This window comes from Acanthochromis polyacanthus, chromosome 3 (genome assembly GCF_021347895.1).
Source record: "Acanthochromis polyacanthus isolate Apoly-LR-REF ecotype Palm Island chromosome 3, KAUST_Apoly_ChrSc, whole genome shotgun sequence".
Lineage (NCBI taxonomy): Eukaryota > Metazoa > Chordata > Actinopteri > Pomacentridae > Acanthochromis > Acanthochromis polyacanthus.
In genome coordinates, this window is record NC_067115.1 from 24,670,964 (window position 1) to 24,698,278 (window position 27,315).

Genomic DNA, 27,315 nt, shown 5'->3' on the forward strand with positions numbered 1-27,315 from the left:
TGCTCTCCATTTATCTCTATATGTTTTAAAGCTCATCCTGCAGATAATTTAAAGACTTAGTATATCACATGAAACTCCAATAATAAAGAGCTATGCATCATTTAAGTGTTCTGGGACTGTGGCCTGATGAAGTTTTGTGAAACTCTTTTTCCAGCAAAGTGACGGCAGGAACTTATAAAAATTCTTGGTCCAAGAAGAATATTTTCTATACTTGCATTACTTCCATACAGAAATGTTCCTGGTTCCAGTTAGGTTAAATGTAAAAACACTGGTCTATGCAGAAATTCCTTTCTGCCCAATACATCGTCTCTATCTTCTGTTTAGTCTTGACCGAGCTTACAAAGAAATCCCATTGAATTCAGTTTAAACAATAAATTAGTTATTCTCTGACTAAATACTCTTTTTTGGTGTTTCGTGTCAGTAGGTTCCAGAGACAGCGAAATTAAGTGTTACCAGTATCAGCCACAACATTGTGACCACTCATAGGTGAAATAAATAACATTGATCATCTTGTCATAATGCAATGTTGACCAATGAAACCTGACATTCATGTGGATGTTTGACATGTACCACCCACCTAAACATTGCAGGTCAAATGACCTCCCACCCCCTATGACAGCAGCACTCCTTGATGTCATTTGCCACCCTCAGCAGGACAGTGTACCTACAAAAACTGCTCAGGAGTGACCTGGGGAACACGACAGAGTTAAGATGTTCCACACTCCCCAGATCCAAATTTTAAGTATCTGTAGGATGTTCTAGGATGAGCCTGACCTAGGTAGATCCCACCCTGCAACCCTCAGAACTCACTGCCACCATTCCAGTGCCACAGGACATCTCCAGAGGAGTTTTAGCAGCATTAAGGAGGCCAGCACAATATTAGGAAGAAGGTCGTAATGTTATGCCCGATCGATGTAGATATATATACACTACTGTTCAAAAATTTGTGGTCACTTAGAAATGTCTTTACTTTTAAAAGAAAAGCATTTTTTTCCCATGAAGATACTATTAAATTAATCAGAAATACAGTCTAGAATTTGTTAAAGTGGTAAATTACTTTTCTAGCTGGAAAAGGCTGATTTTAAACCCTTTGATGCACATGTGTGTCAGGAAATACCTATTTTCCATTGGATTTGGGTCACTCTTGGCCTATGTTGCACATCAAAGGGTTAATGGAATATCTCCATAGGGGTACAGAGGAACATTTCCAGCAACCATCACTCCTGTGTTCTAATGCTACATTGTGTTAGCTAATGGTGTTGAAAGGCTAACTGATGATTAGAAAACACTTGTGCAATTATGTTAGCACATGAATTAAAGTGTGAGTGTTCATCGAAAACATGAAATTTCCTGGGTGACCCTAAACTTTTGAACGTTGGTGTATATACATATATGCAATGTGGGTGTATTTACAATTTGAAACACACTGCGTATGTATTGCATATACTTTTAAAAAAATATTAAAACTTGACTTTTTTTACCTATTTGATCGAAGAAACATTGATCCTCTTTAAAACAGTGTCTACAAATAAATGTGATATACTCAAACAAATACATAAAAGTCATATTTTGTAGTTGCTTTCATTATTTGATCAATGAAAATAGACAGGTCACATGGAAAAAGTAAGGACAGGAGTGAGGAGTTTAATAACATCTGTTATTTAAAGATAATCATCTACAAGTGTTGTAGATTTTAGTAAGATGCCATTTTGTCCAGGACTGGCTGAAGATTCTGTCCAACCGCAGACTGTGTGACACAATAAGATGTCTCAGAGGTTCCCAAAGTTTCATCACAGCATCTGCTAGTAACTCTTGCAACTGTTGGTGCCAAAGTTCTGCATCTGCAATCCGATAGATATGGCACAAATCTGACCTGCATGGGAAGTGTGCCAGAAAAAATCTCTTGCTGTCCACAAAGAATCATTAAATTAAGACTGCAGGTTGTCAGTGAATATAAAGACAAAGAGCAGTCCTCTGGGAATGATGTGGTCTGGACAGACGAATCAAAGACTGAGTTGTTTGGCCATAGTGACAACAGACATGTCTGGTGCAGACCAAAGGCAGCTTTTCAGGAAAAGAACCTCATACCAACTGTGAAGCATGGTGGTTAAAATGTTATGGTTTGTGGTTTCTTTTGTCTCAGGAAGCGGGCAACTTTCAGTAATTAATTCAGCTATGGATTCTGCATCATATCAAAGAGTGTTGAAGATAATTTGACACCATCTGTCTGAAAGTTGAACCAGAAGGGGATATTTCAACAGAAAAATGATGCAATACAAACAATAAATCCCCCAAGAGTTAGGGTTAGGAGCCAAGAAATGGCTCAAAAAGGAAAAAAAAAAGATGGGTTCTGGAACAGCCTAGTCAAGACAAAAAAAAGAATCCCATAGAAACCTTGTAGGGATTTGAAATGAACAGAACATGCAAAAAAAAAAAAAAAATCATGGTAATTTGCTTTTTATATGATTCATAGCATACAAAAAATGGGATGTTTATCATTTCAAAAGGTAACTGTATATTATATTTACACAGGTGGAAACAAATGGAAAAATGTAACTGTAGTACTGGAGCCTCCATTTTTTTTGCCCCAGTATTGATACCTGTGGCACTTGATTCCATTTTATTTTATAAAATACGTAATCATTTTTTAGAGATTTATGGCACGATACTTACCTTATATTGCATACAATGCATTGTTTGGTTTCTTCTTGAAACCAGTGTTTTTCTGTTTCTAAAGAAATGCAGAACTAACCTTTGTTTATAGGCACTATTTTAGAGGACGTTCAAATATGCACTACTGTTCAAAAGTTTGGGGTCATCCAATTTCATGTTTTCCATGAAAACTCACACTTTTTCATGTGCTAACATAACTGCACAAGGGTTTTCTAATCATCAATTAGCCTTTCAACACCATTAGCTAACATAATGTAGCATTAGAACACAGGAGTGAAGGTTGCTGGAAATGTTCCTCTGTATCCCTATGTAGATATTTCATTAAAAATCAGCTGTAATAGTCATTTACCACATTAACAATGTCTAGACTGTTTCTGATTAATTTATTGTTATCTTCTTTGGGAAAAATCCACTCTTTAAAAAATAAGGACATTTGTAAGTGACCCTACACTTCTGAAATGTAGTGGATATAAATAAAAAGCCATATATATGAAATGTGCTTAATATTTTATATATATAAGTAATTTGTTAATTTTATAGTTACAGAGGAGGAACGTTTGGAAACAGATTAGAAATGTAAATAGTTAAATATCTGTGCTGGAGGCACCTTTTTTGTGTGGCACTTGGACAAATATTGAACTTTTTTTTTTTTAATTGTAAAGTGAATAACATAAATTTTTTAATGATTTGTGTCCTTATAGCTTCTTCATACTTCACAAAATCCTTTCTTGAGTTCCCCATGCTTCCAGTTATGGTTGTGCTATTTCTATAGAGGCGCAGGACTTTATATTGCAGTGACATTCGAGCCCACAGTGACTTAAATCACTGCTTGGGGATCGGAGGGTTAAAGTCCTCCATCTCCATAGGCAGCAATATACATTAAAAAAAACAGCCCAGAGAGGAGCGTTTTCTTCCGGAGCAGCGTCCCCCGGTTCCCCCTGCCGGAGAGCGGCGGCATCTGGGAGGGAGGAGAGAAAGAAACAAGGCGAGAGAGAAAGCGGAGGGGAGGAGAGAAAAGCAGCAGCGCAGCGAGGAGTCCCAGCCCGCAGGAGAGGAGGTGAGTGATGTGGTATGTTAGATATTTTTCCGCTTAAATACGAGGACTTTTTTTTTCTTTGCCTGTTACGGTTTTACTCCGAGGCTCAACGTGAAAAGTAACTTTCCGTGTTGTTGGCGTCGCGGTGCTTTCGGGGCTCCGAGGGGCCCGCTGTGTTGCAAACTAGTCTGGACGGTGAAGGAGCGGAGTGGGAGGCTGCGACGACGGATGGGAGGTATTTACTGGGACCCGGCGTGTTCAGTTTACAGTCGGAGGTTTTACTTGTCTGTGTGTGAACCGCTGAACGAGCTCTCGGTCAGGGAGGAAAACGCCACTGAAGCCGCCGGGGAGTAGACGTTGGCGACGTGCACACGGGCAGCCGTTGGTCGGTGCTCCGCTCCGGCGTTAGCTACTTGAACTCGACCGTTGTGTCAGGGGGTTTTACCGGAGAAACGTCTGGATGTGGACCCAGCAGACGTGTAAAATAACATTTCCGAAGCAATACGACTCTTAAACGTGTGCTGGCTTCACACAGAGGTTCCAGTGTCAGGTAAGAGGGCTTTAAATAGTCCAAACTTGACCAACAACCGCATAAAAACAACACTGTATCTTAAAATACAGTAGCTCAGGGGTGTCAAACTCATTTCAGTTCTTTAAATCAGCGCAGTTTGATCTCAAGTGTGCCACACCAGTACAATTAAAGCATAATAGTCTATAAATAACAGCTCCAATTTTTTCCACCTTTGTTTCAGTGCAAAAAACATCTGAAAATGTTCACATTTAAGGAACTATCTTTTTCCAAAACATCATGAACAACCTGAATTTCTTAAGAAAAATACGTTCAATTTAAAAACCCATTATGCCTCAGATTGTCATTTACATGTGCATTACGACGTCCAGATAAGTGTGTCTGCAAAGGCACAAAACGTTTTAGCCTCTGGTATCTGAAACTGAACAATGTAGTATTTTACTCAGTGATCAAAACGACAAAATCAAACACAAAAACAAGACAAAATATTACATAAATGAAATGCAAAGTGACAAAAAGTGGACAAGCGAGACGAAAAAGCCCACAAAACAACAAAAGCAGCAAATAAAACAAAACACAAATGACAAAAATAAAAAAACACAAAGGTTTTTACTTTATGATCAAAACAACTTGAATTTCAACTTTTGAGGTTAATATCTTCTCTGTAATATTTACACTTAACAAAATTGTCCCATGGGCTGGATTGGACCCTTTGATGGGCCGCTTTTGGCCCGTGCACCGCATGTTTGACATCCCTGCACTAGCGAGTCAGCCTGGTGCATATTACTGTGCTTTAATAATTGATTCATTGGTAAAATTGAATATTTAACAAGAAAAAAAATCAGTTTTCATCCTCTTAAATTTCAGCATTTTGTAGTTCTTTTTACCCTCTATTAGACTAATGTTGTGGACAAAACGGGACATTCAGTGTCATATTTTGGGCTGTGAGAAACACTGATTTTCACCTTTTTTTTTTTCGGAGAATTTGTAGACCAAATATAGAAAATAATGGGTGGTTGCAGCCTAGTATTGCATAGTCAGACCATTCTGCAGCCCAGAACCTTTCAGTGCTGTAGAATGGTCTGACTGCACCTCATTAATCTTCTGCTTTATGGGAAAAAAAGCAGCTCTGGCTTGTTTGGTTTTCTTTAAACTAAGCATCCAGGGAGGTGTACTGCCTTACTGTATAGTCTAAATCTTTGGCTAAACATAAAATTTACAGTGTGATAGGGTGTCGCTTGGAGGTTGTTGCCTGTAGAAAAGGGAATCTTTTGAAAACAATAACTTATAGCTAGAAATGAAGCGAAATGCGCAGCTAATTAGGGGGTTATATCTGTGCTTTGCATATGGTCAATCAGACTAGTTGCAGCCCTTATATAGCCCTATGAGTATGTCTCTTAGATTTGTTACTGTATCTGTGTTTTTATCCAGTAATCATTTGTGTCCCAAAACAGATCTCACTGTGACAGTTGTCTGATTGAAATCCCCAAGGAGCAAAATATTCTATCTTTAGACTGTTAAAATCTTCAAAAGCATCAAATATGAGAAGCTTAAACAGTGAATGTTATCGGATTTCTGTCTTAACACCTCGGCTGACTAATCATTTGAGCACACGTCTGCCCCGATGTGGTGGTTCCCATCCGGAGAAGCTCCAACTCTTGACACATGACTCTGCCTCATGTAGGTCCCTGTATTGGGCTGCAATTTCAGTAATAAATAGGCTCATTGTGAAACAAACAGGCATAAAGAAGGGTATTCTCTTAACCTTACACGGGGGGCTGTGGGCCGTGCGAGCCCCCGGGGGCGAGCTGAAGACTTTGTGTTGGTGCTTGGTGCTGGCTGGACACGGCTAGCTAATCATTCCCAGCCTTTGGTAGTTTGTGCCAGGCCCTTGAGATAATACGCCTGTTTGTTTTATACGCGGAGCCAGTTAATTGCTTGTTTATGTTTTTGTGATTTAAAGAAGCATGAGAATGATTCAAATAACCTTCCTGTTTTAACTTTCCTGAAGGGTGGGAGGGCTCTGATACGCCATGATTGAGCATAAAGACATGGAAGACGGATTGTTGTTGACTTTCCTCTCAAAATCATTCACTGCAGATGTGCACTGATTAACATTCTCAGGGTTTGTTGTTGCGCCTTCAGAGCTTAAAAACGTACATACCTATATGTCGCAGTGTTTCGTGTTATTGTCATCATGGAAGTTATTGACGATAACAGGAATTACCACGAGACTTGTTTTCTGTTTTTGGAGCTCTCCACTGAGGTTTCTCACCCTCCTCGTCTCCCTGTAACTCTCCCCGGTCACACTGGCTCTCATGCATTTGTTTTGCATTGCATTTGCCCTGATACATGTGCTGAAACCTGGCATGTTTTGGATCTTTGAATTGGAGAAAACCTTCTATTTCAGTGTACACTTTGATAACAACCAGCTAGTATAGCTCACACTGTGGTTGTGGCGTTTTCTGTTTCTTTTTTTTTTTTTTTAAGGTTTATGCTGCGGCCTTGGTTTGGTGAGTTAATTAGTGTTAGCCGCAGAACTGAATGTGTCACTGGCCATACCACCGTAGTGGAAATGGTGCACTGTCATCCTTCTGCCTCGCCTCCTTCTGTTCTTGCAGCCTCCTCACCCTCCTGTCTTGCGCTTCATCCAGACCTGGCCCTGGTCTGCAGTGTGTGTTGGAACATGATGTCATTGCTAATTGCTCAGGGCTCTAGTGCTGTTCAAGTTGGTTTATATTCTGCCCCTCTCCCTATTTCCTGCCCCCCTCTCCTCACTTCATCCCTTTTTTTTCCTTCGTCATTTACTCTCCCTCCCTCCCTCCGTAGGATTTCTATACAACATCAAGAGTTGCTGAGTATGGAAAAAGTGACTCGGACATTTATGGGCCGGGTTTTGGGCCAAGCACTGCAGACTGTTCCTCTGTGCTTATGTGTGCTTGTTTGTTTAGCTTTAGTGTTATGAAAGTGCCTCGGCTTCAAGATGGCCCCTCCTCTGCATAGGTAGTTTGCATCACCTCCCTTATGTCTGCATGCATTCACACAAACCGTGCACAGCGCACATGTACATAGAATTGCTAATCAGTTGGTGTAAGCTGTGGGCATGCCAAACACCCCAAAATACCTCTCCTTATCTGCACTAGCCTCAAAGAGCTCTGCAGATTGGATATAATTATGCCGGTCGGACTATAGATGTGTGTGTATGTCACGCCGGGACTTTCTTGCCTCGCAGCACCAACCTGTTAGTCTGTGTGTGGTCGAGGTCATGTACAACAGCTGACGAGAAGGGATGGTGAAAGTGTGCATGCGTGTACAGGCCTGTGTGACTGCGTGTTGTCGGCGTAGGTGTGTGTGTGAGTAATCAGAAAGCATGGAGATCTGTTACTGCCACCCTCCTTCCCCTGCAAAACAATACCGCTGGCATGGCCCTGATCAAACAAGTGTGTGTAGGCATGTGCATATTTGTGAGTGTGTGCAGAGTTCGACCAGATTGGACAGATGAATGATGAATTAAGGACAGCGGAGAGTAGCTTCATCCCAGGCTGTCAAGTTGGCAAGCGTACAATTTGTTTGTGTGGCTGAATGTGTGGTGGTGGGCCGGGAGACTGTATGTCAGTGTTGTCAATCTCTTTCTCGATCTTATTCTCTTCACTTTCAGCCCCCCTATCGATGCCTCTCAATAGGGTTATTGTGCCCACTGTCAGGCGGGCTGCAGTCTCTGTGTGTGTGTGTGTGTGTGTGTGTGTATATGCATTGTTGTTGCAGGGAGCAGACAGCCGTGAGGTGTGTTTGAACAGGGAAGGAGCACGGAGGCCCTGTTCATCCTGTAGGGTGTGAAACTGAACGATAGGGCCCCCTTTCTCCCTCTCTACCTGTCCCTCTGTCTGTCTGTCTGTCTCACTCAGTTTCACCATTTTGTCGAGTTTTTCACCCACGCGCCTTCTTCTCGCTCGGCTGTACTTTGCATCTCTGTTTTCTTTTTCTGTGTGTTTGTCTGTTTGTGTGTGTGAGCGGTGCAGTGAAATGTGTCAGCTCCTGGCAGCCCTCACTGATCGACTGTCTTCTCGCTGTCAAGTCTGGCTTGTGATTGGGTCGTCAGTATGCATGTTATTCTGCCTCCAAATTACCTGTGGAAGCAACCGAGGACGGACGAGGTTTCCGCTTTTAAAGGAAACTCCACCTGCCGATGAAAGATTTGCACTCCCACCCGGTGCACCCATACGCACACTTTCTCGCTCAGTCTTTTGTTTATATGTTTCTGTTTCTGGTGTTGTCTTTTCCACATCGCTGCACTTTCACATGCATGCCCCCATCACTCCCAGTTCAGCTACATAAGGGTTTTCAGCCCCTTGCTCTCCCCCCTCTCTCACTCTGACTTTCAAACACATACACATAGTCATATGCTATGAAAGCTAGAATGTGATGAAAGAGGCTGTAAAAGCTAGAGGCCTTGGTGCCTCTGTGAATTGGTCCACAACTGTGAGTTCAAGAATTTTCTGCTGTGCTGTCTTAAAGCGAGTATTGACTTAGTCTTTAATGCTCCGTCCTTGATGCACAGACTACCTGAGTAGATGGACAAGTGTTCATCTGTTAACAGGTAACTGTATTGCACAAATAGTATTCAGGAGGAAGGAATCCTGGTACTGTGATAGCAGAGCATGCCAAGTAAAATATTTGCAGTATGCTGATAAGTGGGAAGTGGAGCTGAAGCAATCAGCTGAATATTGCTCCAGGCATTTTGCAAGGGAAAAAACTCCAAAACTTCTAGACGTTCTTAGGATTCAGCTTCTCAAATGGCAGGATTTGCTACATAGATACAGTATCATAGAAAAGTGAGTACTTAATATATTCCAGGGATAAATAATAGTAGCAAGAAAAACACTGAAAGACCACACTACTCCACCAAGGCTGCTCATTCATTGTATGATTTCCGGCAGTTAAGTCCTGATAAGTCCGCAGTGGTGTATTTTTAGTAGGATCCCAGTCATTTGATCGTCAGCAGCCAGCTGACGTATCGTTTACTTGTCATGTTGCAGTGATGCCGTGCCGCTAGCTGGCAATGATACAGAAATCTTTAACAAATCTCTGGATCCAGTCTATAAGCTGCATCACTGCCAAAATCTGATCGCTTGGTCCTTGTTATTTCTTGAGCTTCCCTGAAAATTTCATCCTAATCCGTTTGTCCGTTTTTGAGTAATGGTGCACACAAGCAGACTAACAGATGAACAAATGCATGCCGATTGTCACATGACTCCACCGTGTTCCTTAGAGGAGTAATTATTACGAAAAACATGTTAAACTCTCATGTTGTTGCCCTTTAACTCTCTGAACCCCAGGCAGTTTCTGGGTGTTTTCTGCTGCATTTTTATTCACTGTGGGCTCATTTTTTATTATAACATAATGATCTGCATGGAAACAGTGTAACCATGACTGTAAGTGAAATTTCTTTGATTATTTATTTTATAGATGTTGACGAAACCTGGAATGAACATGTACAATATTTCTCCAAGTGTCCTTAAGCGTTACCAACATCAGAAGAAAAAAAGATGCCTCCACTTGGAGCGTGTATTTAACTATTGGCATTTTTAATTTGTTTCTCTGCTTGTGTCTGTAATATGCTCATAAACGGTTAATTGACATACAGCATTTGAAGCCTCAGCATTGAAAACCTTTTTTGCATTTAACACATAAAAATCAATGAAAGAATTTAGTATCAGTGCTTGTTCTACAGTTGAAGTGGGGAAAAATGCTTGACTGAGGAACACATTGCAGTATGGCCGTTTGCCGCAATACGTTATCAATACCCCGGCGCTAATGCAGATTGAGGCTTGCTTTACTGCATACATTTAAACTCAGGAACTGTTCTGCTTTCTGCCGGGCCAACCTCTCTGACACTTTCTGAATGGTGATACATGTGTTCCTGCTGGTCTGTTTGAAAAGCTCAGCCTGGTGTTTAAAGCACTTTGCATGGCAGTTGATAAATTAGGTGTACAAATTATGGACACAGATATGTGATGTCTGTGTTGCAATACATCCAAATGCAAATTGGGCTGTAATGTAGCATCATTGTTGTTGCATTCAATGTATGATGATACTGTACACTTACTAGAGTTTCCCTTTTGATTTCTGGCCTTGTATTTTTCTGCTGGAATGATTTATTCAGTATATTGCTCAACAGAAATTTCATATTAAATATTCATATCATATCATATTTGCATATCTCCTCGCGCCAAGTTGACTTTGCTTGAAATAGAAAAATTGCTAACTTAGCTGACAGCATAGTAAAAAAAACATGAGCTTTGCGACATTTATAGAATTTACAGCTGCTGCATCTCCTGAAAGGTTAAGGTGTCTGTTTATTTGTTCATGTTTTTCAGTGGAAGTGATCTTTTTTCCTCCCAAGGTGGCCCCCCTCCTCCTCTGTTAAACACCAAAGCAAACCTTGCTCATAATAGCTTTTACAGGCGTACCACTTACCCACTCCTCCCTCTGTAACAGTTAACCTTGAAGGCCGGAGTCTGTGAATTACACAAAACGCATTCCTGTGTGATGAATGCACAGGATGACAGGTGATAGGAATGCTGAATCACGATGGCAGTCATTGTGGTGGCTGAGGTTCCTGACCAGATTCGTTTCTCATGTTTGCATCATATCCTGTGGTAGGAGTAAATATAAGTTGCCCTCTGTGGTAAGGATGTGATGCAGCGCCAGCTTTGTGTTAATATTTTCACTGTGACTCTCAGAGCTGCAATAGCAAAGAAACCTTTAAAGGGATTTGTAAACACGAGTTGAAATAAACTGTGTATCTTTGATAAACCACACAGTGCTGGTATTTGCTTCTTGGCTTTGCATTGACTTGACAAAATAAGTGGATTTGCAGCCGTGTGTGTGTGTTTGCTTTTACCAGTGGCAGGGCAGTACTGGTGCATGAGTCTGCGGTTAGCTAGCTAGCTAGCTAGCTGTATCATCCCCATCCAAAACCAGTATCTAGCCAGAGAAGAATGCTCCAAATGTTAGGCAACAACAACAACGATAACTTCAATCGGTAGGAGAGGAGAGAGAATGAGGGAGAAAAGAGACAACCATTGTGTGGGAGGAAGGGATGACAGGAGTGAGGAAGGGGGTGATTTAAAGTATTGGAGACGGAGCGATCATTGCAGTTGTGTCTGTGGTTCCTTTGGCAGAGATAGGACATTCCTTTTCTGATGAGTCACTCTTTCTCTCTGATCCACTGACTCTCCTGACATCTCTTGTTTTTATGCTGGTACCCTGTTCCCTTCTTTCTCAATCGCTGAATGTCTCGTCTCCTTACTGTCTCTATGTCGTTTGACAAAGCCGTTTTCTGCAAATAAGTCAGAGCCTCTGTCCAACCAGATCAGACTGGACTGTGATATTGATAAAATCCTGTGACATTATTGTGAAAGAACTTGCCACAGGCTTTCCACTGAAATGCCAGACAATAAGACTATACTTAAGATACGCACTCGTTCTGAGTAAGTGCTGTTCCGTTTGTGTCTAGACTTCCCTGTCCTCTCGGATGTCCTGTCACATCTCAGCTATATATAGAAAATGGTCTCCATTGCTTCTGCCCTCGCCTTGGATGTGACAGGCCTTTTGTGCATGTCTGTATGTTTCACTGAGAGGAAGGAGGCTTTCTTTATATACATGGCTTGCCTCCATGTTTACTGTAAAAGACAAAAGAGCTGTAATGCTTTCGATCAAGTGAGGAGAAGCAGAAACTCTAATAAGAATCCCTATAACCCTTTTATAGAGAACGATGCAATTGCTGAAGATTGATGAAAGAAATGACAGAAACCTGCATCCTGACTGTAAAAATACAACTCTTTCCAGATATAAAAATACTGACAATTTATTTATTCTTTGAAACACTGAGGAGATATTTTGAGAGTTTTCAAATGCAAGACTTCCAGTTTTAACCACAACTTAAATCATTAACAAGCCTTAAACTGTATGAGGTCAAAGTTTTGGCTCTTGACTGTTTAATTTACACTCTGCTAAAGTATGATTTTGATGTTTGATAAAATGAAAAATAGACTTCGTGAAGTTTGGAGGCCAGCAGAATGGTGAGTCAGTTTCTCGGTAGCAGTCTTGTTAACCTAATCATTTTTAGACAAGCAGATAGTCACTAGCTCGTTAGTAATCAAGTGCAAATGAGTAGCAGCTGGTGGATATAGAGCAGCAGCTGTTGGTCTACCGGTTAAACTTTGCGCATCATATTTTTTTAAAATAGCTAAATTCACTGAAATCACTCTTGGCTATTCATAGGCGTTACACAGCTCATCTTGTTAGTTAACTGAAGCAAAAGACACTTTAAGAAGCTTTAATTACCACCTGTCAACTGTCAGCGGTTGTCAGTAAAAAGCAGAAAATGTTAAATGACTAATATGACCTGCTGGCAGTTTGCCTTTATAAACTAGAGCCTAAGCAATCCTGGATTTTTGCAGATATCATTTTTTAGGAATAAAAAAATCTGATATCAATATGCACATGCATGTATTTACAGTATGTTAAAGTTTTATTAAAGTGGAGATAAATTAGCTGGCAACTTACTGTGAAGACACTACTTCACTCCACCTTACCACTAGCTCTATGTTTTCAAATTACCTCAAGCATCCCTTTTACATTGTTCTGTAAGCCCATATTATGCTCATCAAAGGAATTAATTTTGTTGACTCTTAGAATATGTTTACAGACCTTAATGTTCAAAAAACTAATTATTGTTTTAAACACTGTGCCTTGCTTGAGCACACCTTCTCACCCTCTGTTGAAAATGAATTTGGCTTGTCTCTTTTAAGGTCGCCTTTCCTGAAGAGCCTCGTCTGCTTAGATTGGTCAATGAGAAGCTGATAATGTATCGTAGCCTCAGATACAGGAGTGAAAGGATGTGCCACTGACAGAAGCGGTTCTACTAAGGAAATAATGGCATACTGTGAAGAAGCTGCTCGTTTTTTGTTTGAGGGTGTGGCAAACGAGATGCCAGGCAGGTGTTATGCAAATGTGTTACATGGTGATGGCGATGAGTCATGTAGGAAAATCTGGACTTCAAAGGAGGCATTCCAGTTAGAGACCAGCTTCCTTTGGTACTGATTTGGGGTCTTGTATTTTTGCAGCACTCTTTATCAACAAAGTTAACTTCATGGAAATAGTCAAGTGACGGAGACGAAAGGCAGCAGAGCAGCATGACTCATTATTTGTCAGGCACTGCTCGGATGCCTCGACTCCAGTGTTAGCAAAGTTGTCCAAAGCACTTCTGAACTAGACCCTGGTACAACCTCCTCTGTTCACTGTCACCAACTCTTTAGCTAACACCACTGTCAGCAGCAGGAGCGACAGTCTGGGGTGCACCACGGGTTTAGAACTGTTACTATTACCATGATGCACACTTGTTATTTCTCTGAATGTGTGCAAGTCTAATATCCTCACAGATGATGACAGGAAGAGCACAAGACTCATGCGGGCTGTTATAGGAGTTTAGATTTGGGCAGCTGCTCATAACGGCTGATCTGTCATGTAACTGGCCAACAGATGTTCAAAATATGTTTATTATTGTAGGGTGAAGCAAGTGTTGAAGACAAAACACCAGTAACAATATGGAGTATTTACAGATTACAAAAAAAGCAGCTAACAGGCACATGACAAAGTGAGATATAAACCTTGCTCTACTTGTTGCTTAATTCCATTGCTGGCACTACTTGCTGCTTCAGCGTTGGATCCAGGAAAGAGCTGTGGTCTCATTACACCAAAGTCATTCTGGCTGCATGTGCATTCTACAGAGGGATCATGCTTTAAGGGGCTGAAATGGACTCTCCTTTCAGTGTGTTTTACTTGGTGTCAGTGTATTCCTGGTGTATCCTTTCTCCCCTCCCATGACCTCTCCTCACCCACAGGAAAGAGAGGCTGGGTGGGAAGCATGGGGGAGGGGTTACAGTACACTTGGTCCCAAGTTTCCCAAATCCAGGAAACCGTCTCTTGGCTTTGTTTCTGTAAAGTTATTTTCCACGTCAGAGGAAGTCTGCAATTGTGAATTTTCTAAGTGTGTTACAAAACCATTTAACCTTCATTCTAGTGTTTTGGGTACATTAGCTGGTGTTGATTCAGATCATGCATATCTGCTCTGCCTTTTACTCAGTGTTGAGGGTGTTGCAGATAAATGAGTAACTTTGTATGCGTGTTTTGTGACAGCTGACACATTTTCTTTGAAGTGTAAGTGTATGTGCTGCTTTCACCTCCTTTTGTGTTTTATTTACCCTCTCATTGTTGCAGTTTGCTCAGGGTCAGTGAATAGAACGAGTGCACACATGCGGCCACAAATGGCCATCACTTACCTTTATTCTCAAGGTGTGTGTGTGCCTAGCTGTCTGCTTCTTTTGTTGACCAATTAGAGGGCTTTTGCTCCCAGTTGCCCTGACCCACCAACCCACCCTGACATGCCTGAGATTCTTTGGCACTAGGGCTGGGTATCAATCTAAAAGTTTCGATACCGGTACCAATACCGATACCTTCACTTCAATACCGGTTCCTAAACGATACTTTTTTCGATACCAGTTTTACAATATATACTCTAACAGAATGAAAATTGCATTACACATTACTTTTCACATCTTGAGTTTAATTTTCCAGTGATTTCCAGTGCAGAAGAACATTTGCAAGCAATGTACAGTTCAGTACATACTGAGCCACCTTCGCCCCCGGACCCTTCCATGCCCGACCCGGAGCCGGTTGCGGCGCATCGCCGTGGAAGAAATGCGCCCGGCGGGGGACGGTCCGCACCCGGGGAGAGGTCCCGCGAGGGGATCCTCCCGCACCGAGCGGCCGCCCCTGGCCCGCCGAGTTGAATCCCCCGGGCGGACTGCGCGGACCCCACCCGTTTACCTCTTAACGGTTTCACGCCCTCTTGAACTCTCTCTTCAAAGTTCTTTTCAACTTTCCCTTAAGGTACTTCTCGACTATCAGTCTCGTGCCAGTATTTAGCCTTAGATGGAGTTTACCACCCGCTTTGGCATATACTGCACCGCGCACTATTGGCGTCCATTTTACAAAAGTAGAGTCACGTTTTAGACCTCAGAGGCATCTTTTCCCACTTCGACGACACGCTACACAACTGCAGTAAAGTCAATGTACCTAACGTGAAACCTGTCTGTGAATGGGCGGGGTGCACCACAGCATGTTTTTTTTTCCGGCTTGCTGCAATCACGTGTAATGTTACAGCCAATCACAGGTTTGCTTCATCATAATCACGTGATAAGTACCGGAACATGGAATCGAAAGACGAGGCTTATTTTGATACTCATTAGTACCGAAACATTTCGGTCGGTGCCATTAAAGAACCGAAGTTCGATACTCAGCCCTATTTGGCACACCCTGAAAATTCCTCTTTCCTTTCCTTTATTTTGCGGTCATTTTTTTTTTTCTTCCTCTCACTGTCCCGCCCCTGGAAACCACAGCAGCCAAAAATGATATCTTTAGCTGTATGTACACAGTACATTGACACATTCATAAATTCACACACACACAAACAGAGAGCCTTGAAGCGTGCTTTAAACCCTGACTATACAAGTGGAATTATGGTGGAGCTATTTCTGTCTGTCCTTCACACTCTCTATACACCACTGCTGCAAGGACGATGCATGGCCATGGGACCAAACTGTCGAACTCCCTTTGCGAGCAGCGCCTGATTGTGTATGTTTGTCTGTATACAAAATTGTTTGTTTAGGCTGCAGTCTAAGTCTGAGTGTTACTTTGTCTCAGTTATTTCCTGCTACTGACAATGCAAGGATATACACATATGTACACACACATAGGGTGTATGTATGTGCTTCCGCTTTTCATCTGGAGCTAGCTTTCACAGATGGCTATTGTTTTTTTTTTCTGCTTCTTCCTTGTTGCAGACAAATGCACCCACAGAGCTTGGAGTCAGGAAAATAAAGCGTCCAGTCCAAAGTGCCTCAGACAGGACCGGTTGTCAGCTGTCTATGGCTTTTTGTTGGCCTGATTGATGTCTTTTTTTGTGTCGCTCTATTGACTTAAGATGCTTATAGATGCAAAATATCTAGCTATGCCACACAATTCAAAGATTATCTTTAATAAACCTACCCTATATAATATCTTCAAAGGAATGTAGCTCAAAGTACATTAACAAAGAACAAAATAAAAACTAACAAAAAAACACTGGCCAAAACATACACAATGGCAAATAAGTAGAGAGTAATAAAACCGGTTTGACAACCAATTGAAAGCTAGCTAAAATAGACATGGTTGGAAAAATGATGCTGTGTTTTCCAGTCTTCTTCCTCTCTTCTCTCCTCCTTTTAGTTTGAATGCTAAGAGAGAAAATACAATGTGTGCAGTCTGAAAGCATAATTGAAAATGCTGCTTGCTGGACATTTAACAAAGCTCTAGTTCAGGTCCTGAATGAACTTAAAAGCTCATAAAACAAAAAGGGCTCTGCAATGCAGGCTAGTTCTAGGCTGTTTAAAGCGTTATATACAATCAAAATGAATTGTAATTAATACAGAGAGCTGGTGTAGTTCAGCTGAATATGCGCTTCGTTTTTAGCTTTGGTCAAGAAACGAACAGCAAAATTTTGTAAAAGTTTCACCATCTTAAAAGTGCATCGAAATAGATAACGTAATAGGTTGTGTCTGAAACAAATTTAGGTGTAACATGATGGTTGGAATGTGAAGAGCCATCCAGTTATGGCAGTATGTTGTTTAGCAGTGCCGCTAACTTAGAGTGGAAGTAGTTTGCATCTAAATGTAGAGGGCCTGGCCCGCTCTGCAGCCAATGAAAACAAAGCCAAGAAAGATCTGGGAAGATTGCCTGCTATTGTGCAGCTGGCTTACACTTTCACGTCCTAATCCAAAAGTTAGAAAAACACCCAGTTGCGTTTTCTATTCTCCATGGCTTCCCTTGCTGACTTGAATCCATCCATTTTGTTTTTGATGGCCTGGCCTCTAACTGCGACAGTTTTGCTTTCTTGTCAGTCTTTTTTGGTAACAGATGGGGTTTCTCACGAGCAGAGGGGGAGAACGGACGAGTGAAGGAAGAGTGGCTGTAAATCAGGGTTGTAGAGAGAAACGGGTGGTTTTATGAGAGTTTACAGACCTTCTTCACTTTTAATGAGAAAAGACAGCAATTCTGTTCTAGACAAAGGAAACGGGGAGGAGGGTGAGAGGTAAGATGAATGTGGTGGTTGGGAGAGGAGAGGAAATGGGACAAGAAAATGGAGTGGAGGAAAAAGGTAAAAGTCAAGTGGAATTAGCAGAGGAACTATAATGGCGAGAAACCTTGAGAGGGAAGGGCAGGAAGGAGGGATGAGAGGCCTATCAAACTGTTGGCAGGGATCCACTTGGCATATGAATTTAAAAGCAATCTATCTGTGCTTCGCTCAGTCCAGTGTATGGTGAATGATGGTGGTTTCATGCAGTATGCACGTTATAAAAACAGAGACACGGAGCGAGGTGGAGTGTTTGCAGCTGCTTCCTTCATTCTTGTTGGAGCCAGACCCCCCAACATACCTTTGACACTTCACACACAAAACAGCACACACTGAGTGGGCTGGCCAATGGGTCAGAAGCCAAAGGTCACTGTCACACTATGACACAACGTAGATCTTATTACCAACCCCTCCGATGTGTGTTTTTGTCTGTCTGTATGTGTGTGTTGCTGTGTTTTTCTTCAGCCTACTGCCAGTCTGTCTGGATCTCAGTTCTTGTTGGAGCATTTAACTGTTTACAAGCGAGCTCATGTGGAAGGCTCACGCTGATGTTTACTATTCATGTGTATGTGTTTGTCTTTGTGTGTATCAGTGTTGCCCTGCCCGCAGAGGGGCCCTGTAATTATGCATAGACCCCCTCATCCACCGCAGAGGACGGCTGGGAGCCCTTTGACCGTGCTGAGGCCCAAAAGAGGCACTACAATCGCTCACAACCCATCAGATTTGAAGCCATATCCAGATGTAGTTGAGATTAAAAGTTACAATTTTACTGCATATTTGCTGCTCTGCTGTAGCTCCACCCAAATGTGGAGATTTAACTTTTTTTTTGTTTTACATCTGTCTGGAAGGCATATAATAATACAGCATCTTCAGCGCAGTCTGTAGTTAGTGTTTGGACAGTGACACTTTTTTGTTGTGTTGGCGACAACAGCACGCTGGGCTCGCAGTGAAATAATCACTGCGAGGTTAAAGCGGTAACTTTAAAGGGGAGCTCCACCGTTTTTACACATCAAAGTGTGTTTACGGGTCTTGGGGAGTACTCCTGGCTTTTTGAAAAAAAAAAAAGGTTTCTAAAATCATTTGTGGCTCCAGAGAGAAATGTGTGGAGTTTGATGTATTGACTCAAATGATGTCAAGTGATGCTGTGTTTAGGGCAGAATGCAACTGGCTTTAAACTGGAAAAAAAAATCTGAGGATGTGTGGTGAAAAAGAGTGATGCTTAGCAGACCTCTGTAGCCTGCTCTTCAGCAAGGCCCCTCCCAGTACTTTCACCGCATTGACTGTTAATTCTCTTAATACCAGTAAAGACATTGCAGTGACTATTGTGCTAATACTGGGTTGGGTTGAGACGGTTATGTAGCAGATCTGTATTACAGATCAGATACTACATCCAGCCTTTTAAACCTGGTCAGTACCATTTCATGGGAAATGATTGATATGTTTAGTGTAGACTCCCTTTCATACAAATACTTTCTCTCACACAAAACTCACACATATTCTCTGGTATGCAGACTTGTTGCAGCAGGATTCAACGAACCAAGCATGCCTTGTAATTTTAATCCCAGAATGCAACATTTTATAGCTGTGCTATGATGCACTTCCATGCATCATCTTTTTTGTCCCTTTTTATGCTTGAGCTCTGAATGTTTTTTTTTTTTAAGTCAAATGATATGCATGAACATTTAATCACTACCACAGACTACTCTGTCGTTTCACATCAGTGATTCCTAAAGAGGCATTGCTGCCCCAAGCTTCATTTTTCCCGTCCTAACTTAAACCATTTGAAAGCATACGTTACAGCATGTGCAGCCAGTCAAAATGATACAGCTGCTCTTCAGATGTTTTACCCTTTTACTACAATTGGTGAAACACCTAGTGTTGCCAGACAAACCAGATGTTTGTCTGTTATGCTAGTAAACAGTAACAGCTCAGTATAAGGTTGGTGTGAGTCTCAACTGTTCATGAGTGTGCTGAATAGATTTAGCCACACCAGTAAAAGTGATTCAACATTCATAGATGTATCCACTATTCATAACTGTGGTCGGTTACATAAAACTGTGTGAAAAGGTTACGTAAGCCTGGGCGCTCGTCGTTTGTTGCATGTCGGTAAATTTTATTTAGTTTTTCAAAGTTTATAAGTTAAGATAAATGTTGATAATACTGTCTGCATTAGGAACTCATATGCATTCTACTTTCAGTTAAGCATGTAAAAAATATAGAGAATGCCCAATAATATAGCAATATTATTGCTGACTTATTTACTGAAGATGACAAACTTTTAAACCACTTTGACACAAAAGCAGTGGCTCACACAAAGCTGAAAGCTCGCTAAATTGGCTTTCTTTGCACAGAAGTTCACTGATAAATATGCTTTTCTTCATCACAAAACAAACCTACACTGCTGTGAGCTCTGTTGCCTTCGTGTTTATTATCAGAAAAATATGAAAAACATGTGCTTACCAAAGCCAAATGCTGCATGTGCACACTAGTAAAAGATACCTCCTCTACATTTTTGAGGGATTCGTTGTTGTTTTTTTAATAGTTGTAGTAGAGATAAAGCAAGAAAGGTGAGGGGAGAAAGAGGGGAAATGATATGCAATAAAGACTGTGGACACTGTGGTTGTGGTATACACCTTAATTGTTAGGGTACTGGGATGTTACAGGAAAAGAGGCTTTGGAAAATCTGCTATAAGCCTGCATTAATTTGTCTGTTTATTGCTGTTTAAGACCGAAAATATGATCATGAAACATACCCAAAGCCTAATATGGAGTAAGTACAGCAAAACCAAGGAGAAGAGGTGAGATCACTGAGATGAGATGCAGCTTTGCCTCATAAAGGTTTAGTCCTCATGTTGGGAGTTGAGGTGCTTCTGGAAAATTTGCAGAGAATTATGTCATGATGCAGATAAATGAGAGGAATTAGTGTTGAGTAAAGCTAATAACACACTATTCAGGCACAATAACTTCACAAAAACTCCAAAGGCTGTTATTTCCAGGTGAATATTTGCCTGATTTAAAAAAAAAAAAAAACTGTTGATTTTGTCACTGATCCTAACCTTGCCAGCAAGTTGATTTCTCGCGATATTTGTGAGTTGACAAATCTCTCAAGAAACCATCTTGCTCCGCTCCCGCATTCACTGTTCGTACAGAGCCAAGTTGGCACGGACCAATCACGCAGCAGTATTCGTGTGTGGGACGGGATATCCGGGTGTGAAGACGACACCAAGCGCCAGTAGATCAAAACAAACATGGCAACTGAGGACAACGATCGTGTAGATGCTGCTATTAAGTCAGTTTTAGCTGAATCTCCTATCGCTTCTTTGAAGGAAGAACAACGAGAGGCGCTTTGCGCATTTCTGGATGGTAAAGATGTTTGTGCTTTTTTACCTACGGCTTTTGGTAAGAGTTTAATCTACCAATTGGCTCCGCTCGTTGTGAAGGTCCTGCGATTGGCTAAAAACAAACCTGTCAGAGGCGGGACATACTGTTGCATTGTCCAATCCGTGCCTCTTTCCTCCGAACGGATTTACATGGAGCGGTCCCAGATTGATATTGTGGAGTACTATCAAGTACTACACAATTATTAATCTGGCTATGGCCAGGTTACACTGATCCTGCACTTTTTTAAAACGACCACAGATTGCCTCATTTTAGAGGATCATACCAGTAATTTGATTGATTAAAATCTTTAATAAGGTGGAGTCATTTCCAATTTTGCATGATCTGTTTGCAAGAGTCACTGTTAGCTGTTGATTATAATCCATGCTATTGGATAAACGTGTTTAAATTGTTGCAGTTTTATCCCCTGAAATCATCCAAGGAATTCTGACCCTTCAGTCAGGAATAAGTGAGATTTAACTATGCTCATTATCTTTGTCTTCACTTCTCAAAGTGGTTGGTGAGAACTGTCCAAGAGTGTTGACTGCATTCCGCAGTAATGTGGGTATCTGCATTTGTGCGTGTGCGTTGGTTGTTGGAGAGCAGAGTTGGGGGAGTTTACAAGTCTCTTGTGGCATTAAGTTTATGATGGTTCCAGTCAGCACAGAATTGGCAGGACTGCACCAACGAAAGAAATATGAGCTCCATACAAAATGAGCCTTATGTTCACACACACATATACAAACAGACACCCACCTTCTGTATTAATGTTTGATTGAGGCTGTGAATAATTGATGTCTTTATTATTTGTCCCTCTGGTGCCCTGCAGACCTCTTTCTCTCTCATCCTCATTCTCTCTCATTAATCCTATTTTATGTTTGTCTCTCCCTCAGGCCGCTGCTGCTCCAGTGAAGGCCTCGTGATTGGATGAAGAAAGAACCACTGACTACCAGTATGGACCTGCTCCATCCTCGAGCCTCCAACAATCCTTAGTTCTCTGGTAAGTAGCAACTGTGAACAGGCTTCTTTCAAGGCAGTACATTGGAAATCATTGTTCACAAGAGAAAGTAAAGGCCGCTTTTATTTTTACAAGCATTGCTGTTTGTGGTGTCCATGAATGGAGATTGTTTTCAGACTTAATATAGAAATGATATTTGATATACACTACCATGCAAAAGTTTTGGGTCACTTAGAAATGTCCTTATTTTTGAAAGAAGAGCAGTTTTTCTGATGAAAATGACATTAAATTAATCAGAAATGCAGTGTAGTCTTTGTTAATGTGGTAAATGACTATTCTAGCTGGAAACAGTTGATTTTTAATGGAATATCTACAGAGGAACATTTCCAGCAACCATCACTCCTGTGTTCTAATGCTACATTGTGTTAGCTAATGCTGTTGAAAGGGTAACTGATGATTATAAAACCCTTGTGCAGTTATGTTAGCACATGAATAAGTGTATGTTTTCATGGAAAACATGAAATTGTCTGGGTGACCACAAACTTTTGAACGATAGTGTATTTAGAGCATCTTTCTCAATAGATTAAGCTGTCACATTAAAAGCCATTACAAATTGTCCTTTACAATTAATTTAAATGTCATGTGGACCACTTCAGCCCCATTGGACCCTCATAGCTGTTTGGGTTAATTTAAAACTCACGAAGCACATAATATCAGATCGAGGTAAATGGCACTTTTTTTTTTTGACACTGAAGATGTTGTAAGGAAGTGTGACATCAAATTAACATTGCTAAAATAACCTGTGTGCTAGCTGATGTGTTACTCTTGTTTTCTAGTATTTGTCTGATATTTAGTGTGTAATGTTTTTTTTTTTTGTTCATCTTTATTAAAATAATCTGAGAACCTACCTTTGTTTTTTGCCTCAGAAAAACCTGCCTCATCTCCCTAAGTGCTGCATACTATATTTATTAACTGGTCAAGTCAGTGTGGATGAGAGGGACGGTGTGCAGAGCAATTTTGCACCAAATAAACCGAGGTTCCCATCTCTTGTAATTCCTCCCACACCTTTGATTCAGACGATTTTTTCTATCATTTTTGTTTTCTATGACCCTCACTGCTTCACAGTGTTGTGCCGTCTCCATAGAAACCAGCTGTAGTAGGTTCCACATGGATGGATGTGGTCTCAGAGGGAAATCCAAGAAGTACTCAGGATTCTTTGCATTCTTCTTCTGATCATTCTTTTACTGTTTTTTGTTTTCCTCTTGGTGGTGTTCAGATCTGCAGCTGAGTCTACTGAACTCTGAACCGTGACCAGCACCAGTCTATGACTGACCTCCTGCCAGGTACAAACTGCGCGCGCACACACACACACACACACACACGCTTTCACACATGCTGTGTTTGTGTTCAGAATTTAATTGGAATGAAAACCTGACACATCTCCATGCTGAGCAGTTCCTCACCCCCGCTAGCGAGTAGTGTTTAAAGTCTGCTCTTCTCAGCAATATCTCTCAAAATGTCAAAGATAGAGCTTTTTCAGTTTTGTTATTGTCAACAGGTCTCACCAAAAGGTCAAAACCAATCCTACTTTAGTCCTTTTGGTTACATCAGTGTTTGTCTACTATCACAATATTTCTTTCAGTTTTACAATTAATAGTATAGTAACTCACACTTTGTACATGGTTCTTTTCTTCGGCATTTACAGCTCTGACCCTTTGAGCTTCAAATTGTTTTTGGGTATTTTTTGCCTCTGTGGCCTTTTTACTCACCGTGGGATCATTTTTCACTGCAATATGGAAGTACACAGAACTAAAATAAATGCAAAACACAAAGGTATGTCAGAAATCATAAAAAGCAAAACAAAAGTTTAATTTGCTAGATTGGTTGTTTTGAAAAAAGTGATAACACCTGAAATCCACGTGTACAACTTTCCCAAATGTACCCAAAACTGGAAGAAAATTAGAAACATGGCTGTACATACTATAGATATTTTATCACCTACACTACCGTTCAAACGTTTGGGGTTTTTCCAATAAAGATAACATTAATCAGAAATATAGTCTAGACATTGTTAATGTGGTATAGGACTGTTCTAGCTGGAAACGGCTGATTTTTAATGGAATATCTACATAGGAGTACAGAGGAACAGCAACCATCACACTTGTGTTCTAATGCTACATTGTGTTAGCTAATGGTGTTGAAAGGATAATTGATGATTAGAAAACCCTTGTGCAATTATGTTAGCGCATGAATAAATGTGTGAATTTTAATGGAAAACATGAAATTTTCTGGGTGACCCCAAACATTTGAACGGTAGTGTATTTATTTAGTTTATTTCCATACTTCTCCTCTATGTTCTGTGTACACAGCCTGCAGTTCAGCCCTTAGATAGGACTGCATTTTGCACCTGGTTAGCTCAAGAACTGTTGGAAAGTTAAAATGCAACATTTCTTTTTGTTTGTAGTTTCTGGTTCTGATAAATGGTGGAATGTTGATTTTATTTCAAGATAACCTTTAAGACCTGCTGATGAATTTTGATGTTCAAGGCCTTCAGTGATTATAAATTTGCCCATCAGTTGTGTATTTTTCCTAATGCAGCAACCCATCATGTACAGTTTTTTATAAGCATCTATTACTTGTCCATTCGATGCTATAGCAGTTCTAACCTACTTTCGTTGTGTATATAAACTGAACATGTTCCCTTTTCTTCTGCACCTTTTACTTGTGAATTTACTTGTTGAAACATTTACATTTCATAAGCACAGCAATGGATCACCCTTTCTTAATGCTAACTCAAGTGTATTCTGAGTGTGTGAACACATGTAGACTTTTATTTTTCCACTTTCTATACTGTTCCTGTTGCAGGTGATCTGTCTTGTGCCACAATGATGTCAGTAGATGTGACCAATCGTAATGGGCCTGCTGCCACGCCTCCCACCTCACTCAGCCTTCGCTCCTCACACAACCAGCTTCTCAGCAGCGATGTCATCAATCAGGGCTCCGCTACGCCTCCCAAGTGTCGCAAAAAGTATGCACTTACCAGTATCCAGGCTGCAATGGGCCTCGGAGAAGCTGTGCCACCTTCTTCATCATCACCATCATCATCTCCATCACAGTCTTCAACCCCCAACAATCCTAAACTAGCCAAGAATGGGGTCAACCAGCTTCGTAAAGCTGGTCAGGACCACAACAAAAACACAACAGGCCCTGACCCGATGGACCTGGAGTGTAATTCAGAAACTCTAGCACATGGCCTTAATGTCAACACAGCCGAGGAACAAGATAGCCACGCTCTTACGAATAACGACCGAGAGGAAGATGTCTTTGAGCTCGACGCTGAACTTCACCCAGGTACTAACAGTGATGCAGAGCCTGAGCAGAAAACAGAATCAGATATAGACTGTAACACGAACACAACTACAGAGCTAAAAATGGACAGCAGCGCAGCAGATTTGGACTTTGACTTGAACATTGAGGCAGAAGAGACGGATGACATCAGCATTTTGTCTGAGAAGGAAATATCAAAGATGAAGATTGAGGAAGATGAGGTGGTGGAGGATCAGGAAGATGAAGAGAAGAAGCCTTTACTGATGATAACAAGTGGGTCTCCTGTGAAGAACCACAAAGTTTCTCCAAGCCTGGAACTCATCACTGACCTCCACTCCAACCTCAAGCTCCTCAAATCAGGCAAGAACTCTCCGGTGCCTCCCCCTCCTTCCCCGCCCCGGCAGGCCAGTCCAGAGGACACTCCCCTGCTCTCTGTGGCTTCCTGTCCCTCCTCTTCTTCCTCCTCTCCAGAGACGAAGAAGGACAGAAGGACTGGCGCGAAGACAGACTGTGCTTTGAACCGCATCCAGAATCTGAACCCGAGTGATGAGGAGTTGAGCTGGACTACCCTGTCCCAGGAGAGCAACTCCCCAGAGGAGACAGGTACACACTTCTGCAAGTAGTTTATTGCAATAAACTGGATAGCTACTGTTATTTACTGCTATTTGACATCATTTTGATGTCAGTCAGCTAGTCTGGTGTTTATTTAGGTTTTTTTTTTCTCGTGTGTGTGCTATGTAGTGGTTTCACTGTCCTCTCTGCTGATGACATGTTTCCATTTAGGGTGACCAAGTATGTGTGTGCGTATAGAGAGCTCAAGCACTGCTGGAACAGAATAAAAAACGCTCTAGCCTCGAGTAAATCTCCCAGAATCCTTCAGGGACTGGAAGTGCCCTTGTAACCTCATGGGTGGTTAGGAAGCCTGATCAGCTGCGTCTGCTTCAAGCTGTGTCCCATGCTTTTGTGTGTGTGTGAAGCTAGTCATGAGTTAAAACGAAATCCAGCTGCCATTATCTCTTTCCTTCTCAGTGTCTTTGACTTTTCATCTAAAGCTGAAACTTGAGAGAGAGAGGAGCTGATTTGGCTCCCTGTAATCTTCTGTACTATCCTTTGCTACCCTTAGTTTTCGTCATTCTATTTCTGGAAATATGAACATGTGTGCTCTGCAGATAGAAAGTGATTCAAGCTGTTTCAACACACATACAGACTAATAACTGATGGTGGACCTGCAGTATTGCAGATGAATCTTTTCATGTGTACCCACAGTTGTGGGTGTCATGAGAAAAGCTTCAGTTTTATACTGACTGACTGACATTCTTAGTTTATCTGTTCCTTCAGGGCTACATGTCTAAGGTCGGTTTGTATCATCAACTTGTTGTGATAGGAAAGCAGTGTGTGAGGGACATAAAACTGTACATATATTTGTATATATGATATTCAGTTTTAAACAAATAATTTCTTACGACCGCATTAGTTGTTTACCTGTGTCACTACACGACGCTGATGACTGCGTTATGTTGTACATTAGGTCAGACTTGGGGATGAATTTTGTAAGTGATGCTAAGAAATCCCTATTGTCATCATCTTCCTTGTATGCCTTTGCTTTCTCATACTTGCTTCATGCCTACTGGCGAGGAAGGTCTGTTCAAGTTGTGCTTCTTGGTCAGTGTTATATAAAAAATCTAGGAGTTTAAAGTTCTGCTCCTGGCATTGATCATCAAACTTACATATTAGGAAGTCCATTGCTGTATCTCCATATAACCGTCTGCCAATCATTTGCAGCTCGAGAATATCACTTCACCTTCGACTCTGCTCAGACACCCTAAAACTGCTCTACGCTACACAATGGCAAGCTGTAATATTGGAGTAATTCAAATATCTGTGTATTGGAACCAGAAACGCATTGATACAGAAACCCCAACCCAAGTCGATAGCATTGGTTCCTTAGGTTAGGACTGAATCTGTGATTTGGAGACTGTTGTTGGTAAACCACGATTCCAAAGTGGCATTGCATTGTCTACCGTCTTCTAGCATAAAACACCATATGGGCATGTTACGAAGATTAAAAACATTTTTTCATAGCTTTTTTAAAAAAAAAAAAAGTCTCCTATTATACATTGCTTTTCATAACGAGTTGATCAAAGTTTCACATGTAAACAGATTGTGTCTTTCAAGTT

General features: G+C 41.2%; 1 protein-coding gene across 7 annotated transcripts in view; it reads left to right on the plus strand.

Moving 5' to 3' along the window:
- Positions 1–3,609: 3,609 nt before the first annotated feature.
- Positions 3,610–27,315, plus strand: part of apbb2b (amyloid beta (A4) precursor protein-binding, family B, member 2b) — a 56,258-nt gene continuing 32,552 nt past the window's right edge. For 6 of the 7 annotated variants that reach the window (XM_022216753.2, XM_022216754.2, XM_022216756.2 and 3 more), the window contains exons 1-4: positions 3,610–3,730; positions 21,747–21,853; positions 23,088–23,154; positions 24,677–25,741. In XM_022216753.2, the coding sequence (XP_022072445.2) occupies positions 23,136–23,154; positions 24,677–25,741 (1,084 nt within the window). In that variant the 5' untranslated portion in view covers positions 3,610–3,730; positions 21,747–21,853; positions 23,088–23,135. Of the gene's footprint in view, positions 3,731–3,779; positions 4,260–21,746; positions 21,854–23,087; positions 23,155–24,676; positions 25,742–27,315 lie in introns of those variants that run through there. The other variant, XM_051945382.1, reaches the window with a different exon arrangement.